The sequence below is a fragment of the Dipodomys merriami genome, unplaced genomic scaffold, assembly GCF_024711535.1.
Source record: "Dipodomys merriami isolate MVZ:Mamm:240054 unplaced genomic scaffold, mDipMer1.0.p SCAF_106, whole genome shotgun sequence".
Lineage (NCBI taxonomy): Eukaryota > Metazoa > Chordata > Mammalia > Rodentia > Heteromyidae > Dipodomys > Dipodomys merriami.
Window position 1 is genome coordinate 2,007,174 of NW_027202338.1, and position 20,250 is coordinate 2,027,423.

Consider the following 20,250-nt stretch of genomic DNA (forward strand, 5'->3'; position numbering starts at 1 on the left):
ACCCAACCCTGTCATCATTTTCCTCCAGGAGAATACTCCAGATTCTCCTTGGAGATGGCAGAAAGTGTGTGTGTGTGTGTGTGTGTGTGTGTGTGTGTGTGTGTGTGTGAGAGAGAGAGAGAGAGAGAGAGAGAGAGAGAGAGAGAACACCTGACTTGTGGGTTTTTCAGAATGGATGCCCTACTCATCTATGGGAGCGGAGGCGAGGTGTGAGGGACACAGGCAAGAGGCAAGAAGTAGGCTTGGTGTACGGGGGTGGGTGGATGAAGGGTAAAACCTTGGCCAGGGGGGCTGGGAAGGTGGCTCAGTGGTAGAGCGCTTGCCTTGCATGCCTGAGGCCCTGGGTTCGATTCCTCAGCACCACATAAGCAAAAAGAAAAAAGCCAAAAGTGGCGCTGTGGCTCAAGTGGTAGAGCACTAGCCTTGGGCTGAAGAGCTGAGGGACAGCGCCCAGGCCCAGAGTTCAGGACCCATGACCAGACCCCCCCAAAAAAAAGTAAAAAAAAAAAACAAAACAAAAAACAAAACAAAAAACCTTGGCCAGGGAAATGTATGAAAGGCTGATGGCCAGAGTAAGTGCTATAGAAACAGGCAACGTAACAGATGACCTTGGACAGAGCCAGAGACAGGGTCAGAGTAACCAGCAAGGAAGTGTCCTTAAAGCCAGAGCCTTATCCTAATCCTTTTCTGTGACCTATCCCCATCCCTCTGTTCCTTGTTGCTATGGTAACAGGGAGGCTAACTCTGCAGCAGCGAGGGAGGCTGGGCCTGCAGACCAGGCTGTTGCCATGGTGATTAGGAAGGGGTGGGGGGAGGAGCCACATCTTTTGACCCAGGTGCATTGGCCCGCAGACACCCCCCTCCCCAGATTTCGTCCCTTTCCCCTGGAAGAAGAGCGTCATCCCTTCCCTTTCTCAACACCTGGGCTTAGGAGGTTTAGGCCTGGACCATGAAGGATGAGATTGGAGAGACAAAGATGGCTAGAGAGGCGGGAGGTGGGTGGGGGGGTCTAGATTCCAGGAGATTTAGGCTCTCCTCCTACTTTCCAGCTGGCTTGGGGGAGGAGGTCTGGGGCCCCCATATTCCAACCTAGACAGATTGAGGTCCCCCTTTCCTGCATTCCCTTCCTCAGACGCGAGACTGATGACTGTGCATCGTGCTCCCAGCACAAGGCTCTGCAGAAGGCGGGGGAGGGAAGGCTCAGGAAGGTCACAGGGATGGAGAGGGACAGGAGGAGAGCTTAGTAGGAGGAGAAACAGACAGACCCTGTCCAGAAAAAGGCAAATACGGACAGAAAGAAGACAGATGGGGAGCTCTGCAAAGGTAGAGAGACAGGGGGACAGCAACAGGAGTACACAGTGAAGGTGACAGGCGACACTGCAGCTTCAAAAGCCAGTCAGAAGCAGGGGTGGCCAACTTCGGGAGACTGGGAGGAGAAATTTGATGGGGGACGGAGTGGCTCAGACATGGGGAGACACCTCAGAGAAGATCAACCTCGTGGCGTGGAAGAGTCCTGAAATATTGCAGTCGTGTTCTAGGTACCTCAACAGTTAAGAGACAAGAGGTGCTGGTGCTGTCTCTAAAGGGTGTACACACACACACACACACACACACACAGAGCAAGTGTTTTGGACTCAGAAGTGCTCAACATTGGGGGTGCTGTGTGTGCATGGGGGTCTCTTGGGGGTCAGCAGCCACCTGAGAACTTCAAAGAGCAAAGAGACCCTGGAAGGGAAAAGCGGGCCCGGCTATGAACCAAGCCAGCAGCCGGGTGCTGAATGGACAGCTCCCCATCTCCAGCCGCCGCCGCAGGAGGTGGGAGGCTGAGCCTCTGCTCCGCCACCTCTCAGACCTTGTCTGTCTGGCTTTCCCCAGGGTTCCAGTCCCCTCCCATCTCCCTCTGGCTTTCCTTGGTCACCCCAATTCCTCCCACTTCCCCCCACCCTCCTCTTCAACTTCCCTTCTGCAGTCTGCTCTGTCCCTTCCCCTCCTCAGTCCTCTCTTCCGCGCTGTCCCCCTTCTTTCTCTCCCCTTTCTTGGTCTCGCCTCCATCCCTCCATCTCTTCCTTTTCTGCAGGGCCAGCCTCGTTTTGGCTCTGGCTGTGTGACCTTCACTCGTCCTTTTTCAGCTGCAGTTTCCACAGAAACTGGAGGTGGAGGAAGGGCGGGGACGGAAGCAGGCCCACCCTTCCCCTCCCAGCCTCCTCCTCTCTAAAAACCAGACCTGCAGCCTCCAGGCACCCCTACCCCTACCCCAAGGGATTCCTCCCTTCCTCTGGGAGTTGGGGGGGGGATACATGTCCAGCCGAAACACAAGGTTAGTCACAGGCAGGTGAAGATGGCCTCACGGACAAATACACAGACGACCACCAAGGTGGGAATCATTGTGGGGGGGCGCACACCCACCCGCCCACCCACCCAGCAATGGGGGGAGGGGCGTCCCATTGCAGCGCGGTGAGCAGCCAGCTCCCTGGCCCGCCCCTCCCCCAGCCCCATCTGGCTCATCCCCGCATCTCCCCATCTGTCTCAGGGTCTCTGTCGCAATGAGAGGTCAGTGGAGAGGGAGGGGGCCAGCTGCGGGGACCTGAGCTGACCTGCGGGGGGCGGGTGCGCAAGTGGATCGTGGGTCTCCGCACCTCCCCCTCTCCTAGCCCCACCCCCAGGAAATGAGACCCAACTATCCCCAAGTTTGGCAAGGTTTTGTTCTTTTTTTTTTTTTTTTTATTCCAACAGGGACTGAGATGTGGGGGGGGGGGAGGCGGGGAGAAGGGATGGGGGCCCAACTGACCCCCTCCCTGAGGGGGAGGGGTCTCATAGAAATTCCAAGGTTTCCCCTCACCCCCCCAAAAAAAATAGAGAAAGAAGAATGGAGGGGCACCAGGAACACCCAACTGTCCTGAGGCCCTTCCCCTCTCCACCAGTGTGGAGGGCCGCGTCCACGTCAAGGGGGGGGCGCCAGAGCAGTCCCAGGGTGTGTGTGGGGGTCCTCTCCGCGGACTGCTCTCGGCCTCCGGGACGACTCCCCCTCTTCCGTGGCCCCCCAGTCCCCCGTTGATCCCCAGCCCGGGAGTCCTCGGCTCCTGCGCTGCGCTCGGCCGCCGCCAGGGAGCGCACGTGAGTCCACCGCGGGGCGCACGCCGGCTCCCGCCGGGGCGTCGGGGGCGCGGGGGCCCCAAGTTCTGTCCAGCCATCCCCCCCGGTGGGGGGAGGAGTTTGGGGTGCGGCAGCCGGGGCCCGGGCCGGGTGCAGTGCCCGCTGATCAGTCCGGACGCCCCGGCCCGGGCCCCGCCCATGGTCACTCGTGTTCCGCCAGCTCTCGGGGTACGGTGGGACCCGGCCGGGGCCGGGGGGGACTGGTGGCCTCGGCGGGGGCGCCCAGGCCTCGCGGGGGGACCCCGGACCCCGAGGCCCGCAGCGCCTGGATGCGGCGACACTCCTGGCAGACGCGCACGTGCGTGCAGGGCGCGGGCGCGGGGGGCCGGGGCCCGCCGGGCGGCCCGGGGTCGTCCAGGAGGCGCTGGGGCCCGCCGTGCGCGCCGCCCGCGTCCCCGCCCGCGCCCGCCGAGTACAGCTTCCCGTTGCTGAGCCGCATCTCCCGCACGGCCCGCAGCGACAGCAGCGCCCGGCTCGGGCCGCCGCCCGGCCGCCGGCGCCGGCGGGAACGCGAGGTCTTGCGACAGGACACGGCGTGGCGCAGCTCCTGCAGCATCTCCTGGCACACGGACACCTGGGGCGGCGCGGGGCGGTCACCGCGGCCTCCCCGCCCCGCTCCGCCTCCCCCACCTCCTACCCTCGCCCCCGCAGCCATCTCCCGAGCTGCTCGCCTCTCCCCTGCTCCATCTCCTCCTCCCTTGCTCCGCTTGTCCTTGAACTGCCCTTCCGGTCCTCTCCATCGTCTTCCTCTTGTCGTGGCTACTCTCATATTCTTTGATCGATTTATTAATTTATTTTTGTTTTTTTTTTGTGCCGGTCCTGGGGCTTGAACTCAGGACCTGGGCACTCGGCTGTCCCTGAGCTTCTTGGTGCACAAGGCTAGTGCTCTACCACTTGAGCCACAGCTCCACCTCCAGCTTTGTCTGAGTAGTTTATTGGAGATAAGATGCTCACAAACTTTCCTGCCTGGGCTGGCTTCCAACCATGATCCTCAGATCTCAGCCTCCCCAGTAGCTCGGATTTCAGGCGTGAGCCACCAGCGCCTGACTGCTGCTTTCATTTTCTTTCTTTCTTTTTTTGGTTGGTCGTGGGGCTTGAATTCTGTGCCTGGGTGCTGTCCCTCAGCTCTTCAGCTCAAGGTGAGTGCTCTGCCACTTGAGCCACAGCACCACTTCCAGTTTTCTGGTAGTTTATTGGAGATAAGTCTCATGAAGGGACTGGGAAGGTGGCTCAGTGGTAGAGCGCTTGCCTTGCATGCATGAGGCCCTGGATTCGATTCCCCAGCACCACATAAGCAAAAAGAAAAAAGCTGGAAGTGGCGCTGTGGCTCAAGTGGTAGAGCGCTAGCCTTGAGCTGAAGAGCTGAGGGACAGTGCCCAGGCCCAGAGTTCAGGCCCCACAACCGGACCCAAAGGAAAAAAAAAGAGTCTCATGAACTTTCCTGCCTGGGCTGGCTTTAAACTGTGATCCTCAGGTCTCAGCTTCCAGACTAGCTACGATTACAAGCGTGAGCCATTGGCACCCGGTTGCTGTTCTCATTTTCTGATGTGCCACTACCTCTTCCTTCCTCCTTGGTTCCCCCAATTTCTGCCTGGCATCTGTTTGATCATTATTGCAAGGCATAAGCACCTATTGAATGCCAACTGCTGTTCTGGGCATAATTGAAAAAAAAAAAAAGGAAAAGATTAAGTGCCAGCCGTTGGGGCTGCTGATGTAGCACTTCACTTGGTCTAACAGGTGCAAGGCCCTGGATTCCATCCCTCCTACCTCTCCCTTCCCCCAAGTCCCAGCCTTCCTGGAGGTTATAATCAGATGTGCAGAGATAGACAGGAACACACACAGGTGTACACAGGAAGGCAGATGGTGAGGGAGAAAACAAAACACGGAGAAGAGGCAGCGCGTGAGGATGGAAGTGAGGCTGAATTCGGAGACAATGCAGTAGTGGAGGGGACCTGTACCTGTGAAGACCTTGGGGGGAAAAAAAGAGTTTCTGGGTAGACACAGATCAGGGCAAAGGAGCTAAGGTGGAAGCGGCTTGGCATGTCCAAAGACACACAAGCAGATCAGGGAGGCTGAGATGGGAGTGTGAGGGGAGAGAGAGGGGGTGAGGTCAGAGAAGCAGGGGGCCAGGTAGGGTAAGGCCTGTAAACCCTTGCAGTCCACAGGGTTTTGAAAGGGCTGGGGAAAGAGGGGAACATCTGGATTGAACATCTGGAAGGTTAGCTTGAAAGTGGGCAGGAGCTCAGGGTCAGACACATCATTATGCTATAGTAGACTCCCTTGTGGGGATGGAGTGTCATTTCAAACGCACAGAGGTGGCCCCTACGATCCCCTTCTCCTCCCTGGTAGCCATGTCTGTTATCAAGTGGTCTGAGTGGCTCACAGAATGTGGCCCGGCTGGCTGCCATTTTTGTTCCTGCCTTGCTCGCTCGTGGATCACTTGCTCTGGGAAATGTCAGCTGCCATGGCAGGCGGAGAACAGTCAAACAGCCCATAGAGAGGTCCTCCTTCGAGGAACAAAGGCCTCCTGCCAACTGCCATGGAGTAAATTCATTATGTGTTTTATTTTCTGGGTCTTAGGATGTTTGGCATCTTAGAGAAAACAAATCTTGTAGGCTGGTGAGATTGCCTTCTCTCCCAGAGCAGGGCCAAATCTTAAGAGTATTAGGAGCTCATCTGCCTCCGTGGAAGTTGGTGTGGTGGCATGCCTATAATCTGAGCTACTTGGGAGGCACAGGCTGGAAGATTGTGGTCCAAGGCTGGCCAGGATAATTTTTTTTATTATTAAAAAAAAATTACTATCTGGCTGGGAATGTGGCTTAGTAGTAGAGTGCTTGCCTAGCATGCATGAAGCCCTGGGTTCGATGCCTCAGCACTACATATACAGAACAAGCTGGAAATGGCACTGTGGCTCAAGTGCTAGAGTGCTAGCCTAGGGCAAAAGAAGCTCAGGGACAGTAGTGCCAAGGCCCTGAGTTCAGGCCCCAGGACTGTCAAAAACAAAATCTTTATCTGTTGGGCACCAGTGGCTCACACCTATAATCCTAGCTACTCAGGAGGCTGAGATCTGAAGATCTTGGTTTGAAGCCAGCCTGGGCAGGAAAGACCTTAACACTTATCTCCAATGAACCACCAGAAAACTGGAAGTGGCGCTATGGCTCAAAGTGGTAGAGTGCTAACCCTGAGCAAAAGGGACAGTGCCCAGGCCCAGAATTCAAGCCCCATGACGCCCCAAAACAAAAACAAAAGCAAAAATTATTAAAACCTATCTGAAAAACAACTAAAGCAAAAAAAAGAATAGGTGTGGCTCCATGGTAGAGAGGCCTGCCTAGCAAGCCCAAGGCTCTGAGTTCAAATCCCAGTACCTCAAGAAAAAAAGTCCTGAGAAGGATCGGGCCAAGAGGAGCCTTCTTCCCTCCTCTCTCATGCCCCAAATTCCCTGTATCTTTGCCTGTTCAGTCACCTGTCCCGAGACCTCCCTCTCAGGAGCTCTGAGCATCTTAGAGCCCCGCCCCCTCCTCCTGCCCTTCTCCCCTTCCTCTAGGTCTCCCCCACCCAGGCACAATCCTCAATACCACACCCTTCATTCAGCCCCTGGGGGTTCCTGTTCCCACCCTCACCCCTCAACAACCTCCTCACCTCCTCAGACTCTGCTGACCTCCGCGTGGACCAGATGAATTCCATGACGGCCACGAAGACCGCGATGATCAGGCCACAGATGAGCACAACAAAAATGCCACCTATATTTTCCATGCCCAAGCCTGGGGGGTGGGGGTTGGAGAGAGCCAGGAGGGTGGGCTGTGTGGGTAAGGGGCTGGGAGGGGCTGTGGGTGGGGCGGGGCCCTGGGGGGGCGGGGCTGACCTTTAGCTCGGTGGTCCTCCTCCTTGGGGCACCGGCCTCCCTCCCACCACTTGCGCTTCAGGATCTCCAGCCGGTTGTTCTCCTGGAGCTGCAGGATGGCCAGCGTGATCTCATCCCGGAACGGGGAGCCTGGCCGGGCACATGAAGGAGATTGGCCATCAGGACTCCCTCAACTTGGCTTTTCTGGCCCTGCCTCAGGCTCAGGATCATTGGTGTGTGTGGTCCCACCCTGCCCACATGGGGCTTGAACTCTGGGCCTGGGCACTGTCCCTGATCTTTCAGCTCAAGGCGAGCGCTCTACCACTTGAGCCACAGCGCCACTTCTGGTTTTCTGGTGGTTCATTGGAGATAACAGTCTCGCGTATTTTTCTGCCTGGAGTTGGCTCTGAACTGTGATCCTCAGATCTCAGCCTCCTGAGTAGCTAGGATTACAGGTGTGCTACCAGTGCCAGGCTCACTGCCTTTTTTGTTGTTGTTGTTGGTTATAGGACTTGAACTCAGGGCCTGGGCACTGTTCCTGAGCTCTTTGTGCTCAAGGCTAGCGCTCTACCACTTGAGCCACAGTACCACTTCCAGTTTTTTTTAATTTGTATTTTTTTTTAATTGTGAGAATACCGTACAGAGGAGTTACAATGACATGGGCACCACTTCCAGTTTTTGAATGATTTATTTGAGATAAGAGTCTCACTGGGACTTTTCTGCCTGAGCTGGCTTTGAACTTGGATCCTCAGACCTTAGTCTCCTGAGTAGGGAGGATTACAGGCATGAGCCACTGGTACCTGCCCCCTTTTTTCTTTTTCTTAGCAGTATTGATTTGAACCCAGGGCTTGGAGCCTGCTTGGCTTGGCACTGTACTGCTTGAGCTACACCCTCAGCCTCTTTCCCATACAGCAGCTAGAGAGTTTTGGGAGCTGGCAGAGCAGACTGCTCTGGCTGACAACTCCTGTGGCTTTCTGCCATGGATACAACGAGGCTCTCTTGGCCTTCGAGAGCCTGCACTCACAGGCAGCCACGCACAGGCACCCTGCCCCAGCCACACCGGCCTGCTAGCAGGCCCCCAAATCTGTTAAGCCAAGTCCCGCTGAAGGACCTTTGCCTCTACCTCCCAAACTCCTTGCCTTGGCTCACACTCCACCGCTCTCAGGTCCGCACTGAGTCCTTGATTTAAAATGGCACTGAGGGGCTGGGAATGTGGGTCACTGATAGAGAAGCCCTGGGTTCGATTCCTCAGTACTATCTAAACAGAAAAGGCCGGAAGTGGCACTGTGGCTCAAGTGGTTGAGTACTAGCCTTGAACAAAAATAAGCTCAGGGACGTTGCACAGGCTTTGAGGTCCAGTCCCAGGATCAGTGCGCATGCCCGCACAGAGAAGGTGCTGAGGATCTCTTTCCACATCAGTTTCTTCCCAGTGTTCACAGGAACACCTGTCACCTGACATCTGATGACATGGCTGTGTGTCTGTGGTCTTGGCAATTGCCCAGCATAGGACTTGGCACCCAGGAAAGTACTGGACCAGTTCCCCGAGTTAGTGGCCTGTTCTCCCTTCCATCCCACCTCTTGCCTTTTCCTTCCTTGCCTTCCTGTCCTTCCCTTGAGCCAGGGTTCAAAATGCTCCCCACATCCTGTTCTCTGTTGACTTCTTCATTGGCTAAAGATGCTGGCTGAGCATCTGCTGCACACTAGGACGGAGGGACATGGGCAATGGGGACATGGTATTGTCAGGCCTCTGCCACGTGTCAGACTCTGGGCTTACGAAGCATCTTCAAGTCTCACAGTGACTCTGTGGGACTGTTTTTGGAGGAGGGGGTGATGCACCTGCCTCAGGTCATGTGCTGGGCCCACGAGGGATGTGGGGCTCAAATCCAGGTCAGTGTGACCCCAGAGCCTGTCCACCCCCAAAGCTCCAGGCTACACTGCTTTCCTTGGCACTCCACTAACTTCCCGAACAAGGCTTTGGTACTTTGCTGCAGAGCTACGGATAACTAAGGCAGGCACCATCAGCATGGAGATGATTTTTTGGAGTCCAAAAATAAGAAGAGAAGCCAGCGCCGGTGGCACATGCCTGTAATCCTGAGGATCTGAGGATCATGGTTCAAAGCCAGCCCAGGTGGGAAAGTCCATGAGACTCTTATGTCCAATGAACCACTCAGAAAACTGGAAGTGGCATTGTGGCTCAAGAGGTAGAGGCTCCCTTTAAGCTGAAGAGCTGGGTGAGGGACAGTGCCCAGGCCCTGAGTTCAGGCCCCACAACTGACAAAAAAAAAAAAAAGAAGAAGAAGAAGAAAAGAAACAAAGACAACTTGCTGATGGAATTTTCCCCCCAGTATTGAGCCCTAAGAAGCATTATCTTGAAGTCTAAATGGGCATTTCTTTGCTTTCTTACCCTCTCCTTTTTTTTTCTTCCTTCTCTTCCACTTCCTTCCTTCCTTATTTTCTATCTCTCCTGTCCTTGCTTTCATCCCTCTATCTGTCCAGCATTTTCTAAATACCTGCTTTGAGTAAGACAACATAGGCTTGGTGCAGAGAATATGAAACAAGGGGTGCTGGTGGCTCACGCCTGTAATTCCAGCTACTCAGGAGGCTGAGATCTGAGGATTATAGTTCCAAGGAAAGTCGGTGAGATGCTTTTTTTTTTTTTAAACTGGTCCTGGGGTTCTATCACTTGAGGCACAGCACCTCTGCCTTTTTCTAAGGAGTTAATTGGAGATAAGAGTCTCACAGACTTTTCTGCCCGGGCTGGCTTCAATCCATGATTCTCAGATCTCAGCTTCCTAAGTAACTAGGATTATAGGCATAAGCCCTGATGCCTGACTCTTATCTCCAATTAATCACCAGGAAACCAGAAGTGGCACTGTGGCTCAAAGTAGTAGAGTGTTCGGCTGGAGCAAAAGAATTCAGGGACAGCACCTAGGCCCTGAGTTCAAGCCTCATGAATGACCAAAAAAAAAAAAAAGAAAAAGAAGATGAAGTAAAACCATTCCCTCTCTTCTAAGGGGGTCCTTGGGTCCATGGAAGAAGGGAGCAAGCCTTCCTGTCCATGTGTCTTGAGCTACATACATGAAGTTTCTTGGGATTTTCTCAAAAGCCCTCTGAGGCTGAACTGATTATTCCTACACTCATTTTTTTTTTCAGGTCAAGAGTACAGAGGTAATGTGACCTGCCCACGAAGGGCCTGGCCTAGCCCTGGGCCTGCTCACACATCTCCATCCAGATGTACAGCACCCTGGCCACGCCCCACGACCCCAGCGGAAGCGGCCATACCCAGCGGCATGCCGATGCCGTAGCCCTTGGTGTCGAGGAGGCCCCCGATCTGGGTGAGGTTGCAGTTGAGGCGCCGGTGGTACTCGTTCATGGTGGACTCGAGCAGGAAGGCATAGCGGGAGTTGAGGACGCGGGCGATGCCCTCTTCCGTGCTCTTGACGAACACACTGGGCTGCTTTGACTGCATGTAGTTCCACATGCGCTGGTACGTCTGGTACCGTGAGTTCTGGACGAAGAGATCACAAGGGTGAAACGGGTCAAGCCCTACCTCCCCCCACATCCCCACTGCCCTTCCAACCTCAGAGCCAGAGCCAGAGAGAGAGAGAGAGTGCGAAAACGAACGCAGACAACTAAGACCAGGTCCAATTCACCCCCACATTCCTCTTTCTAAAAGACCCTCAAGAGACTGGGAAGGTGGCTCAGTGGTAGAGTGCTTGCCTAGCATGCATGAAGTCCTGGGTTCCATTCCTCAGTACCACATACACAGAAAAAAGCCAGAAGTGGCACTGTGGCTCAAGTGGTAGAGTGCTAGCCTTGAGCAAAAGAAGCTCAGATACAGTGCCCAGGCCCTGGGTTCAAGCCCCAAATAAAATAAAATACCCTCAACTTTTCACTGGCTCAGCTATTCTCAAACCTGTCCTACCTGCGGTCTTACCTCCTGCCTCTTCTTCCTCAATCCTCCCATCCAGGAGTCTGGCCAAGCTCAGTTCTAGCTTCCCCAAAGCTGGTCTACTCCAACCTGGCCCAGAGGGGACTTCCAGCCGTCAGTGGGCATCTCTGGTTCCCAAGTGCAGGGTCCAGGGTAAAGCCCCGCACTGGCCTTTGAGCTCTCAGAGCCTGGCTGGCCTTCCTCACTGGACTCCCTCCTCTCCTTTCCCATCTCTGCCAATACACAGGGACAAGCTCCCGTCCCCTGGCAGGTTCTTCCTCTCATCTGCTGCCCACATTCCCAGGCGTGGCCCTTCCAGCAGCCTCACTGACACCAGTGGTTCCGTGCTATGAGGCGCAGATTGATTATCGCTGTCTCCCTCATCTGCCCCCTGCCCAGCGATCATGGCACCGGTGTGTTCTGCCCCTCCCCATCCATCTCTCCAGCTCCACCTAGAGGTGAACTTGCATGATGCAGGGGAGGGTTTCACCTGGAAGAAGGTCATGGTGGAGCCGGCGTGGATGGTGCCGTACTCGATGTTGGTCTGGTCCGCCAGGTCATCAGCCGACTCCACAGGTACCTCCATCCGCTGCACCGTGAGGAAGGCAGCCAGGTTGGCCGTGTAGGATGAGATGATGATCAAAGTGAAGGCCCACCTGGGGGACAGTAAGGGTGAGTTGTGAACAGATCCCCCCCCCATTCGTGGTTCCCACTCCCCCCCCCACCAGTTCCTCCAACAAGTAAAAGGCTCAGTTGCTGCTGACCAGTGGGGAGACTACAAGTATGGCTTCCTGATCAGACTCACGGGGTTAAGAATTTCTAGACCTCTACTTCTGGGTGCAAGAATAAGGCTGTCTGGGAAATAGCTGGAAACTGGACAATAGAAAGTATTTGTTTGTTGGTCCTAGGGCTTGAACTCAGGGCCTGGGTGCTGTCCTTAAGCTTTTTTGTGTTCTTGAACACAACGTGCTCTATCACTTCAGCCATAGTGCCACTTCCGGTTTTTGAGTAGTTCATTAGAGGTAAGAGTCTCATGGAGACTTTTCTGCCCAGGCTGGCTTTCAACTGCAATCCTCAGATCTCAGTTTCCTGAGCAGAGAGGATTACAGGCATGAGTCACTGGCACCCGGCTTCAAACATTATTTAAAGGGGGACAAAAGTCGTAGAAGGACTGTAATTCTCCCTCAAGGAAAGAAAAACAAAGTCTCGTTCTTGTCCAGAGTAGCAGGCTGGAGTTCCTTTATAGACTGTTGCAGGGAGAGAAACCCAGAAAGGCCAGCAATCCCATAGAGTCAGAGATCAGACAACAGGGTAGGGTAGGGGAGAGGCAAGATGGCTGGAATCCATGGGTCAGAATACTCCAGGGGAGAACGCTACCTAGAGAGAAGGTTCCAAAGAGTTCCTTTGAGTGTGAGTGTGAATGTGTGTGTGTCTGTGCGTGCACGCGCGAGTGCGTGCATGCGTGCGTGTAATGCTAGATAAGGACAATCTTTCAAGTGAGGGACAACCCCCAGCATCCATGGAGGACTCCCTCTAGCCAGAGTAGAGATCTTCATAAATACAGGAGGTATTCAATAGAAACCCAGAAATGCAATGGTGGAGATTCCAAGACTGTCTAAAGGAATGTAAACAATGTGAAGTTTATAATGTCAGCCAAAGAATTAAAAAAATGACCATATAAGCGGGTGATGGTGGCTCACGCCTGTAATCCTAGCTACTCAGGAGCCTGAGATCTGAGGATCATGGTTTGAAGCCAGCCCAGACACCAAATTAACCATCCCAATTAACCACCTCCCCGCTCAAAAAAAAAAAAAAAGGAAGTTAATAAAAAGCTTAGGGACAATGCCTAGGTCCTGAGTACAAACCCCAGTACTGGCACACACACACACACACACACACACACACACACACACACACACACACACACACACACACACACACACACACACACACACACACACACACACACACACACACACACACACACACACACACACAATGACCATGCTAGGTGTAATCCTAGCTACTCAGGTGGCTCAGATCTGAGGATGGCAGTTCAAAGCCAGCTTGAACAGGAAAGTCCCTGACACTCTTATCTCCAATTAACCACTAAAAAGATGGAGGTGGGGCTGTGGCTCAAGTACGAGAGAACCAGCCTTGAGCACAAAAGCTCAGGCACAGTGCTCAAGCCCTGAGTTCAAGCCCTAGAATCAGCACACATGCAAAAAAAAAAAAAAAAAAAAAAGGCCAGATCCAAGAAAGTATGACCTATATATACATATATATAGCCAAGAGAAAAGTCATCCTAGAATTGACTGAGAGTGTGGAAAGAGAAGATGAGAACATGAAAACATACCTGGAGAACACCAAACAGCTTCTGGACAAGCAAATGTGTGGGAAGTAGAAGGAAGAGAGTCTGGACCGGAGGCTGCAGGGCGTGTGACCAGTGGGGCAGAGAGCACTCCACTGGAGAGCGTGACCCTCAGAAGGACGGTGCCCTGGGCCTCCTGGGGACATGGGGCTTCAGCTATATTTGTTTTGGGGGCTGTCCTCAGTGTCTTCTCTGCCACCTCATCACACGCCCAGTCCTGAATGCCCCTCCTTCTCTTTTGCACAGACAATAACAGCCTACAGGACAAATCCACCTTCTCTGGGGATGATTCTCTACTCCTTCCTCATAGCTTCCTGCTCTTTCCTCAGCATCGCTTCTATGTAAATTGGATACCTCGTTATATTCAATGGATGAACGCATTCCACTTGGGCTGGGTGGTAGCAGAAGCAGCCTCCTCTCCCCATAGCTCAAGTGGTAGAATGCCTGCCTAACAAGGACGAGGCCCTGGGTTCAATCCCCAGATGACAAAAATCTTAATACATAAATACCTTCACCACCACCACCAGAGATGATTATACCCTGGTCCCAGAAGAGATTAATATGTCATCTCTTATGGTAAAAGGGTCTTTGCAGGGGCTGGGAAGGTGGCTCAGTGGTAAAGTGCTTGCCTCACATGCATGAGGCCCTGGGTTCAATTCCTCTGCATCACATAAGCAGTAAAAAAGCTGGTAGTGGCATTGTGGCTCAAGTGGTAGAGGACTCGCCTTGAGCTGAAGAGCTCTGGGACAGGGCCCAGGCCCAGAGTTCAAGCCCTACACCTGACGACAAAAATAAATAAATAAATAAAATAAAAGGTCTTTGAAGAAGTGATTAAGGTATGAAGATGATCCTGGATTATCTAGGCAGCAGGCCCAATGGAAGAAGGAAGTGAAAGTCAGAAAAACTTGCAGATGCTACACTGCTGGCTTTGGACCTGGAGGAAGGGGCCATGAGCCAAGGAATGCAGGAGGCTTCTGTAAAAGGCAAAGAATGAGACTCCTCACCCACCCTGAGTCTTCCTCCAGAAGGAAGAAGCCTTGACAACAACATGGTTTTAGCTCAGTGAGATCTACCTTGAATTTCTGACCTCCAGAACTAGAAGAGAATCTATGTTGTATTAAATGCACAGGAATTTCTGCAGCAGCCATAGGAAACAAAGACCAGGGTATTATGGAAATGGTGCAGACTCAAGGCCACTCATTAAAATAATACTAATAATCATGAGGACTGGAAGGTTTGTGAGGTGGTGGATCAAAGGAGGTGCAAATGATTCCATACAGCAGTTCCACTTAGTTAAGGGAGTGAAACCCACCACCCATGAAGGTTAGTCTCGACCAAGTTTCAAATGAGAACATCTTTGGGGCATATGCCTTGAATAAAACCTGACGTCCAACATTAGTTATCCGTTTCATTCATTCTCTTCTCTGCCTCTGGAGGGCAGGGGCGGGGCTGTTGAGTTCTCTGAACACTTCCGGTACATGGAAGGCTCCAGAGGCCTCTGTGGAATGGCCACAGATGCTAAACTCTATACATGGAAGGCTCCAGAGGCCTCTGTGGAATGGCCACAGATGCTAAACTCTAATGGGAGGATGTGGGGGAAGAAGCACTCTGGAAGACCAGATACTTAGCTTGCTCAGGAGAACTTATGAGGTTCTCAGCAGCCTGCTGGACCCAGGCAGTAAAGGGGCCCGGGGCTAGCATGCCTCCAGCTAAATTAGCATGCTCATTCCTTGTCCCTGGGTCTCACTCTTCCAGTTCCATAAAACAGGGAGAATGTTCCAGTCCTAAGCTTTTCCCTTGGCTTTCTGTGTTAACTGCTGAGAAGGAGGGGAGTATACGTTGAGGTCAGGCCAGAGCGACAGAAATGGGGAGCATGGGACCTGGGGCTGATGCTAGCACCCTACTCCCAACCCTGATTTCATTCAGAACTCAGACGGGCCTTTCCCAGCCCTGGGGGCGGGGGGGGGGGGGGGAGGACAGACGGAAACATCTCACCACACTCCACTGACACAGCGCGTGGACAGCGCGCGGGGCATGATCTCGGAGCCTTGCTGCATGAAGCCCCCCACGGGGAACCACAGGCTGTTGCCCAGCGTGTACTGGTTCTCCAGGAGGTGGGGACGAGCACGCAGGCATGGGTGCGGGTTATACCACTCATAGGGACTCAGCCTGTGGAGAGAAGGGGGGGGGGGGCGGAGGGAAAGGAGGCCAAGGTGTGGAGAAAAAGGAGAAGAAACAGAGGGAGGAGACAGTCACCATGATTAGAAGGGGAAGATGGGAAAAGAAGAGGATGCGCGATGGACAGGCATGCAGAGGGAAGGTACATCCATGGAGGGGTGGGGCAGAGACACAGAGAGAGAGAGAGAGAGAGAGAGAGAGAGAGAGAGAGAGAGAGAGAGAGAGAGAGGCAGGAATGCTGAGACGCCCAGGGGCAAGTAGAGAAAGGAGAGAGTCAGAGAAAAGAGGAAAGACAGCAGCTCAGAGAGCGAACCAGAGCACCAAAGTCAGAGCCACAAAGGAAAGAATGGGCCCCAGAGCTAGAGTAAGAAAGGGAGAAAAGAGGCCCCTGTAATGGATGGTCCCCAGCAGCCCAGGGAACGCAGAGGTAGCGTGCAGGGCCAGCCTTGTGTCTCTTTCCACCCTGGCAGCAGGCAATGCACTCACCTGGCGGCCAGGAACAGGACACAGCTGACGGCCAGGTAGGCAAGAAGCATGAAGAGCCACACAGCAGGAGAGAAGGGATCCAGGAAAGAAAAGTAGCCAGGCTTGCGGCCCTAGGGAAGTGGAGGGGGGGGATGGGAATAAGACTAGCCACCCCTGCCCAGCACTGTGTGGTCCACCCCAGCTCCAATCAGGGACTCAGAAGCCTGACACGCCTATCCATGAAGCACCTCAGCCCCTGCCCAGCCCTCGAGCTAGACTGCAGCCCTCCATCCCTAGAGGAAGCATACCATGTGCACGCGGTAGAGGATGCTGATACCCAGGGTCATGAAGGGCTTGGAGAAGTCGATGACCTTCTCACGCTCGGCTGTGATGGTGAAGGCTGCCACAGCCAGGTCTGCCTTCTGCTGGGGGGGAAGGAGGTTGGGGCAGAGAGGAAGAGGAGAGAGATAGAGACAGGCAATTAGAGAGAAGTGTACGCTCCACCGAACTGAGTGGATGGAGAAGACAGAGAGGAAGTAAGGAAAAGGGCCAGGACCCTGGACTAGTCTAGGAGACCCTGAAAGCTATGCAGATGCCTACAATTTTTTAAAAATTATTCATCCAGATGTCCCACCCAGATATTGGATGTCTCACCCTTCTTGGTCATGTTCATAATTAAGAGTCTTTTTTTTTTACTTTTTGGCCAGACCTAGGGCTTGAACTCAGGGCCTAAGAACTGTCCCTGAGCTTCTTCTGCTCAAGGCTAGCACTCTATCACTTCACCCACAGCGCCACTTCTTCCTTTTTCTGCTTATGTGGTCCTGGGGAATCGAACCCAGGGCTTCATGCATGCTAGGCAAGCACTCTACCACTAAGCCACATTCCCAGCCCCTAGAGTCTTGTTTTATAGAGCTCTTGACTCCTCCTACCCTGGGTCATGAAGATTGCTGACAATCGGCATCAGGATGTCTGGATGTGCCAGGCGCTGGTGGCTCACACGTACAATCCTAGCTACTCTGGAGGTTGAGATCTGAAGAGCCTGGTTCAAAGCCAGCCTGGGCAGGAAACCCCATGAGACTCTTACCTCCAATAAACTATTCAGAAAAAAAAAGTGGCATTGTAGCTCAAGTAGTAGAGTGCTCACCTTGAGCAAAAGAAGCTCAGGGCCTTGAGTTCAAGCCCCAGGACTGGCAGGGGGGATAAAAAGGTGTGGATGATAGCTTTCTCTGGGAATCCCCTTTCAGGCCTTATTTTCACGTCTTCTTGTGCCATGCCACAAAGACCTATGAACGAATTATACTATCCACTCTTCCCTACAGATCCCTGAGCCACACTTAGCCCTGTTTCTCTGATCTCAGAGGGGCAAAGGCACTAAGTAGTGAGCAAGTCAGGAACTGGGGGCCACGGAGTTGGGATGTGATGGCTACTCTCCTGTACTTGTCCAACACCTGCAACCTAGATATATGCCTAAAGGCACCCATGATACACAGGACCAGTGCCCAGCTGAGCTGAGATCATCCATCCATCTATCTATCTATCTATCTATCTATCTATCTATCTATCTATCTATCTATCTATCACATATACATATATATTACACACATGTTATCTATATTACATGCATGCATATATTACATATATAATGTAATATATATTAACATGTTAATGTATTAATAATTATAAGTAATAATATAATGTACTATATAATATATCATTTACATATTATATAGTAATACATATTATGTATTATATATGTAATATATATATTACATACACACATATATAAGCAGCTGCTTTTGTGGGTTGTTTCAAACAAGGTAAAGTATCTCTATATAGCCTAGACTGGCCTCAAACTCTCAAGCCCTCCTGCTCAGCCTCCTAAGTGTTGTGATACATGATCACTCCTAATTCAGTGATTTTATTTATTTATTTATTTAGCCATTCCTGGTGCTTGAACTCAGGGCCTGGGCACTGTCTCTGAACTTTCTCACTCAAGTGTAGCACTCTACTACTTGAGCCACAGCTTCCATTTCTGGCTGTTCTGAATCATTTATTGGAGATTAGAGTCTCATAGACTTTCCTGCCTGGGCTGGCTTTGAACCATAACCCTCAAATCTCAGCCTCCTGAGTAGTTAGGATGACAAGCTTGAACCTCTAGTGCCTGGCTTTGATTTGTATTCTTTTTTTGTTTTTTCCTTTTGGTCATGAGGCTTGAACTCTGGGCCTGGGCACTGTCCCTGAGTGCTTCAGCTCAAGGCTAGCACTCTACCACTTGAGCTGCAGCACCACTTCCGGTTTTCTGGTGGCTTGTTGGAGATAAGAATCTCACAGAGTTTGCTGCCTGGCTGGCTTTGAACTGCAATCCTCAGATCTCAGCATCCTGAGTAGCTGGGATTACAGGTGTGAACCACTGGCACCCAGCTTGATTTGTATCCTTTTAAGTGTTAGTATTCTTACTATTCCTTCTGGCTTATGTTACCAGCCTGTGTGTGGTTCAGATAGAAGTGCAGAGCCACATGAAGTAGTAGATTCTCAAAACTCAGTGCTCTGGTCTTGGCTCATTCAGGTTTCCTGCGTAGCATACCCAGCTGCCACTGTCCCTTCGCACTGTATCGCTGGATGTACTTGCCGCCTCATGCCAGCCTTCCACTGGCCACAGCCCCTTTGCCAGAGGGCACCTTCATCTCTCTACCCCATCCTCCCATCTCTCCAAGAGCCCTCAGAACAAAATTCTCTTCTTCATTCGAATACCCTCGTGGTTTCTCTGGGCAGGACCAGCTTACGCCAGAAGAGACCCACCCAGGTCCTGAGGCTCACTCCTGGGCACAGGCAGGTGTTGGATCTCTAGCAGGCCCCTGTGAGAAGCCAGGAGTAAAGTTTTCAAGAGAACACTTCCCATGGGTACTACTCCACAAGGTACTGCTGGTCTCCACTGCGGCTCCAGATAGCAGCTAATTTGCCACCACCAGCACACTGCAGTTCTCTGAGTCTGCTGGGTTATGAGGCCCAGGGGACAGATCTGCCTGCCCGCAGCCTGGAGTTCCTGCAAAGACAGCATACATTCTGGACCTGGCTCAAATCGCAAAGCTGTGTGGGTCATTTGGAAGATAAGAGGATAGAAGTTGTACAATCTGATGTGGCATAAGTGGCCATCAAAATCCAAAACCTGGCAAAATGTCACCAGCACCAAGCACACTGAACTCCTTTCCTTAGAGGTCTGAGTCTTAAATCTGTGGGGACCCCTCCCCTCCAATCTCTGGGTTTCTAAGTTCGCATCTTTCCAATCTTTTCCCCTTGTCACTTCTGTCATATTGGCTGTTTCCTGCAGTTGCTACCTATATGACTCTTCCTTTCTGTCTCTCTGTCTCTCTCTTCCTCCCTCCTTCCCTCCCTCCTTTTCTCCCTCCCTCCCTCCCTTCTTTCTTTTCCTTCCTTCCTTCCTTCCTTCCTTCCTTCCTTCCTTCCTTCCTTCCTTCCTTCCTTCCTTTCTTTCTTTCTTTCTTTCTTTCTTTCTTTCTTTCTTTCTTTCTTTCTTTCTTTCTTCTTCCTTCCTTCCTTTCTTCCCCCCCCTCTCCTTCTCTCTCCCTCTCTCTCCCTCTCTCTCCCTCTCCATCTTTCTGCTAGTCCTGGGGATTGAACTCAGGGCCTGGGCACTATCTCTGTGCTGCTTTTGCTTAAGGCTAGCACTCTACCACTTGAGCCACATTTCCACTTCTGGCCTTTTCTGTTTATGTGCTACTGAGGAATCAAATCCAGGGCTTCATGCATGTTAGGCAACCACTCTACCACTAAACCACATTCCCAGCCCCCTTTTCTTTTTCCTGTTTGTCCTTAAGTTGTTTATTGTTAACTTTACAATTAGTTGACAAATAATTTTAAAAATTATTATTATTGTGTGTGTGTGTGTGTGTGTTGTTTGGTTGGTCGGTTGGTTTTGGGGCTTGAGCTCAAGGCTTGGGAGCTGTCCCTGAGCCTCTTTGTGCTCAAGGCTAGTGTTCAACCACTTGAGCCACAGTGCCACTTCTGATTTTTGAGTGGTTAATTAGAGATAAGAGTCTCATGGGACTTTTATGCTTGGGCTAGCTTAGAACCGTGATCCTCAGATCTCAGTCTCCTGAGTAGCTAGGATTACACCAGCACCTGGCTCGTTAATTTTTTTTTATGGAAGTACTGATGTTATAATTCAGGGCTCACACTTACTAGCAGGGGCTATATCACTTGAGCCTTTGTTTTACTTTGCTTTTCAGATAGTCTTGTGCTTTTGCTACAGCATCAGCCCCTGACTACCTCCCTTCTCCACCTCCTGTGTAG

At 52.4% G+C, this 20,250-nt stretch overlaps 1 protein-coding gene across 1 annotated transcript in view; it reads right to left on the reverse strand.

Annotated features, from left to right (window-relative positions):
* Positions 1–2,721: 2,721 nt before the first annotated feature.
* The window catches only part of LOC138813262 (glutamate receptor ionotropic, kainate 5), a 58,913-nt gene continuing 41,384 nt past the window's right edge, over positions 2,722–20,250 (reverse strand). Inside the window, exons 13-20 of the mRNA XM_070001568.1 lie at positions 16,248–16,361; positions 15,961–16,070; positions 15,292–15,465; positions 11,416–11,581; positions 10,277–10,502; positions 7,016–7,144; positions 6,793–6,914; positions 2,722–3,727 (exon numbers count right to left, since the gene is read on the reverse strand). Coding sequence (XP_069857669.1) covers positions 3,296–3,727; positions 6,793–6,914; positions 7,016–7,144; positions 10,277–10,502; positions 11,416–11,581; positions 15,292–15,465; positions 15,961–16,070; positions 16,248–16,361 — 1,473 coding nt within the window. The 3' untranslated portion in view covers positions 2,722–3,295. The remainder of the gene's footprint in view (positions 3,728–6,792; positions 6,915–7,015; positions 7,145–10,276; positions 10,503–11,415; positions 11,582–15,291; positions 15,466–15,960; positions 16,071–16,247; positions 16,362–20,250) is intronic.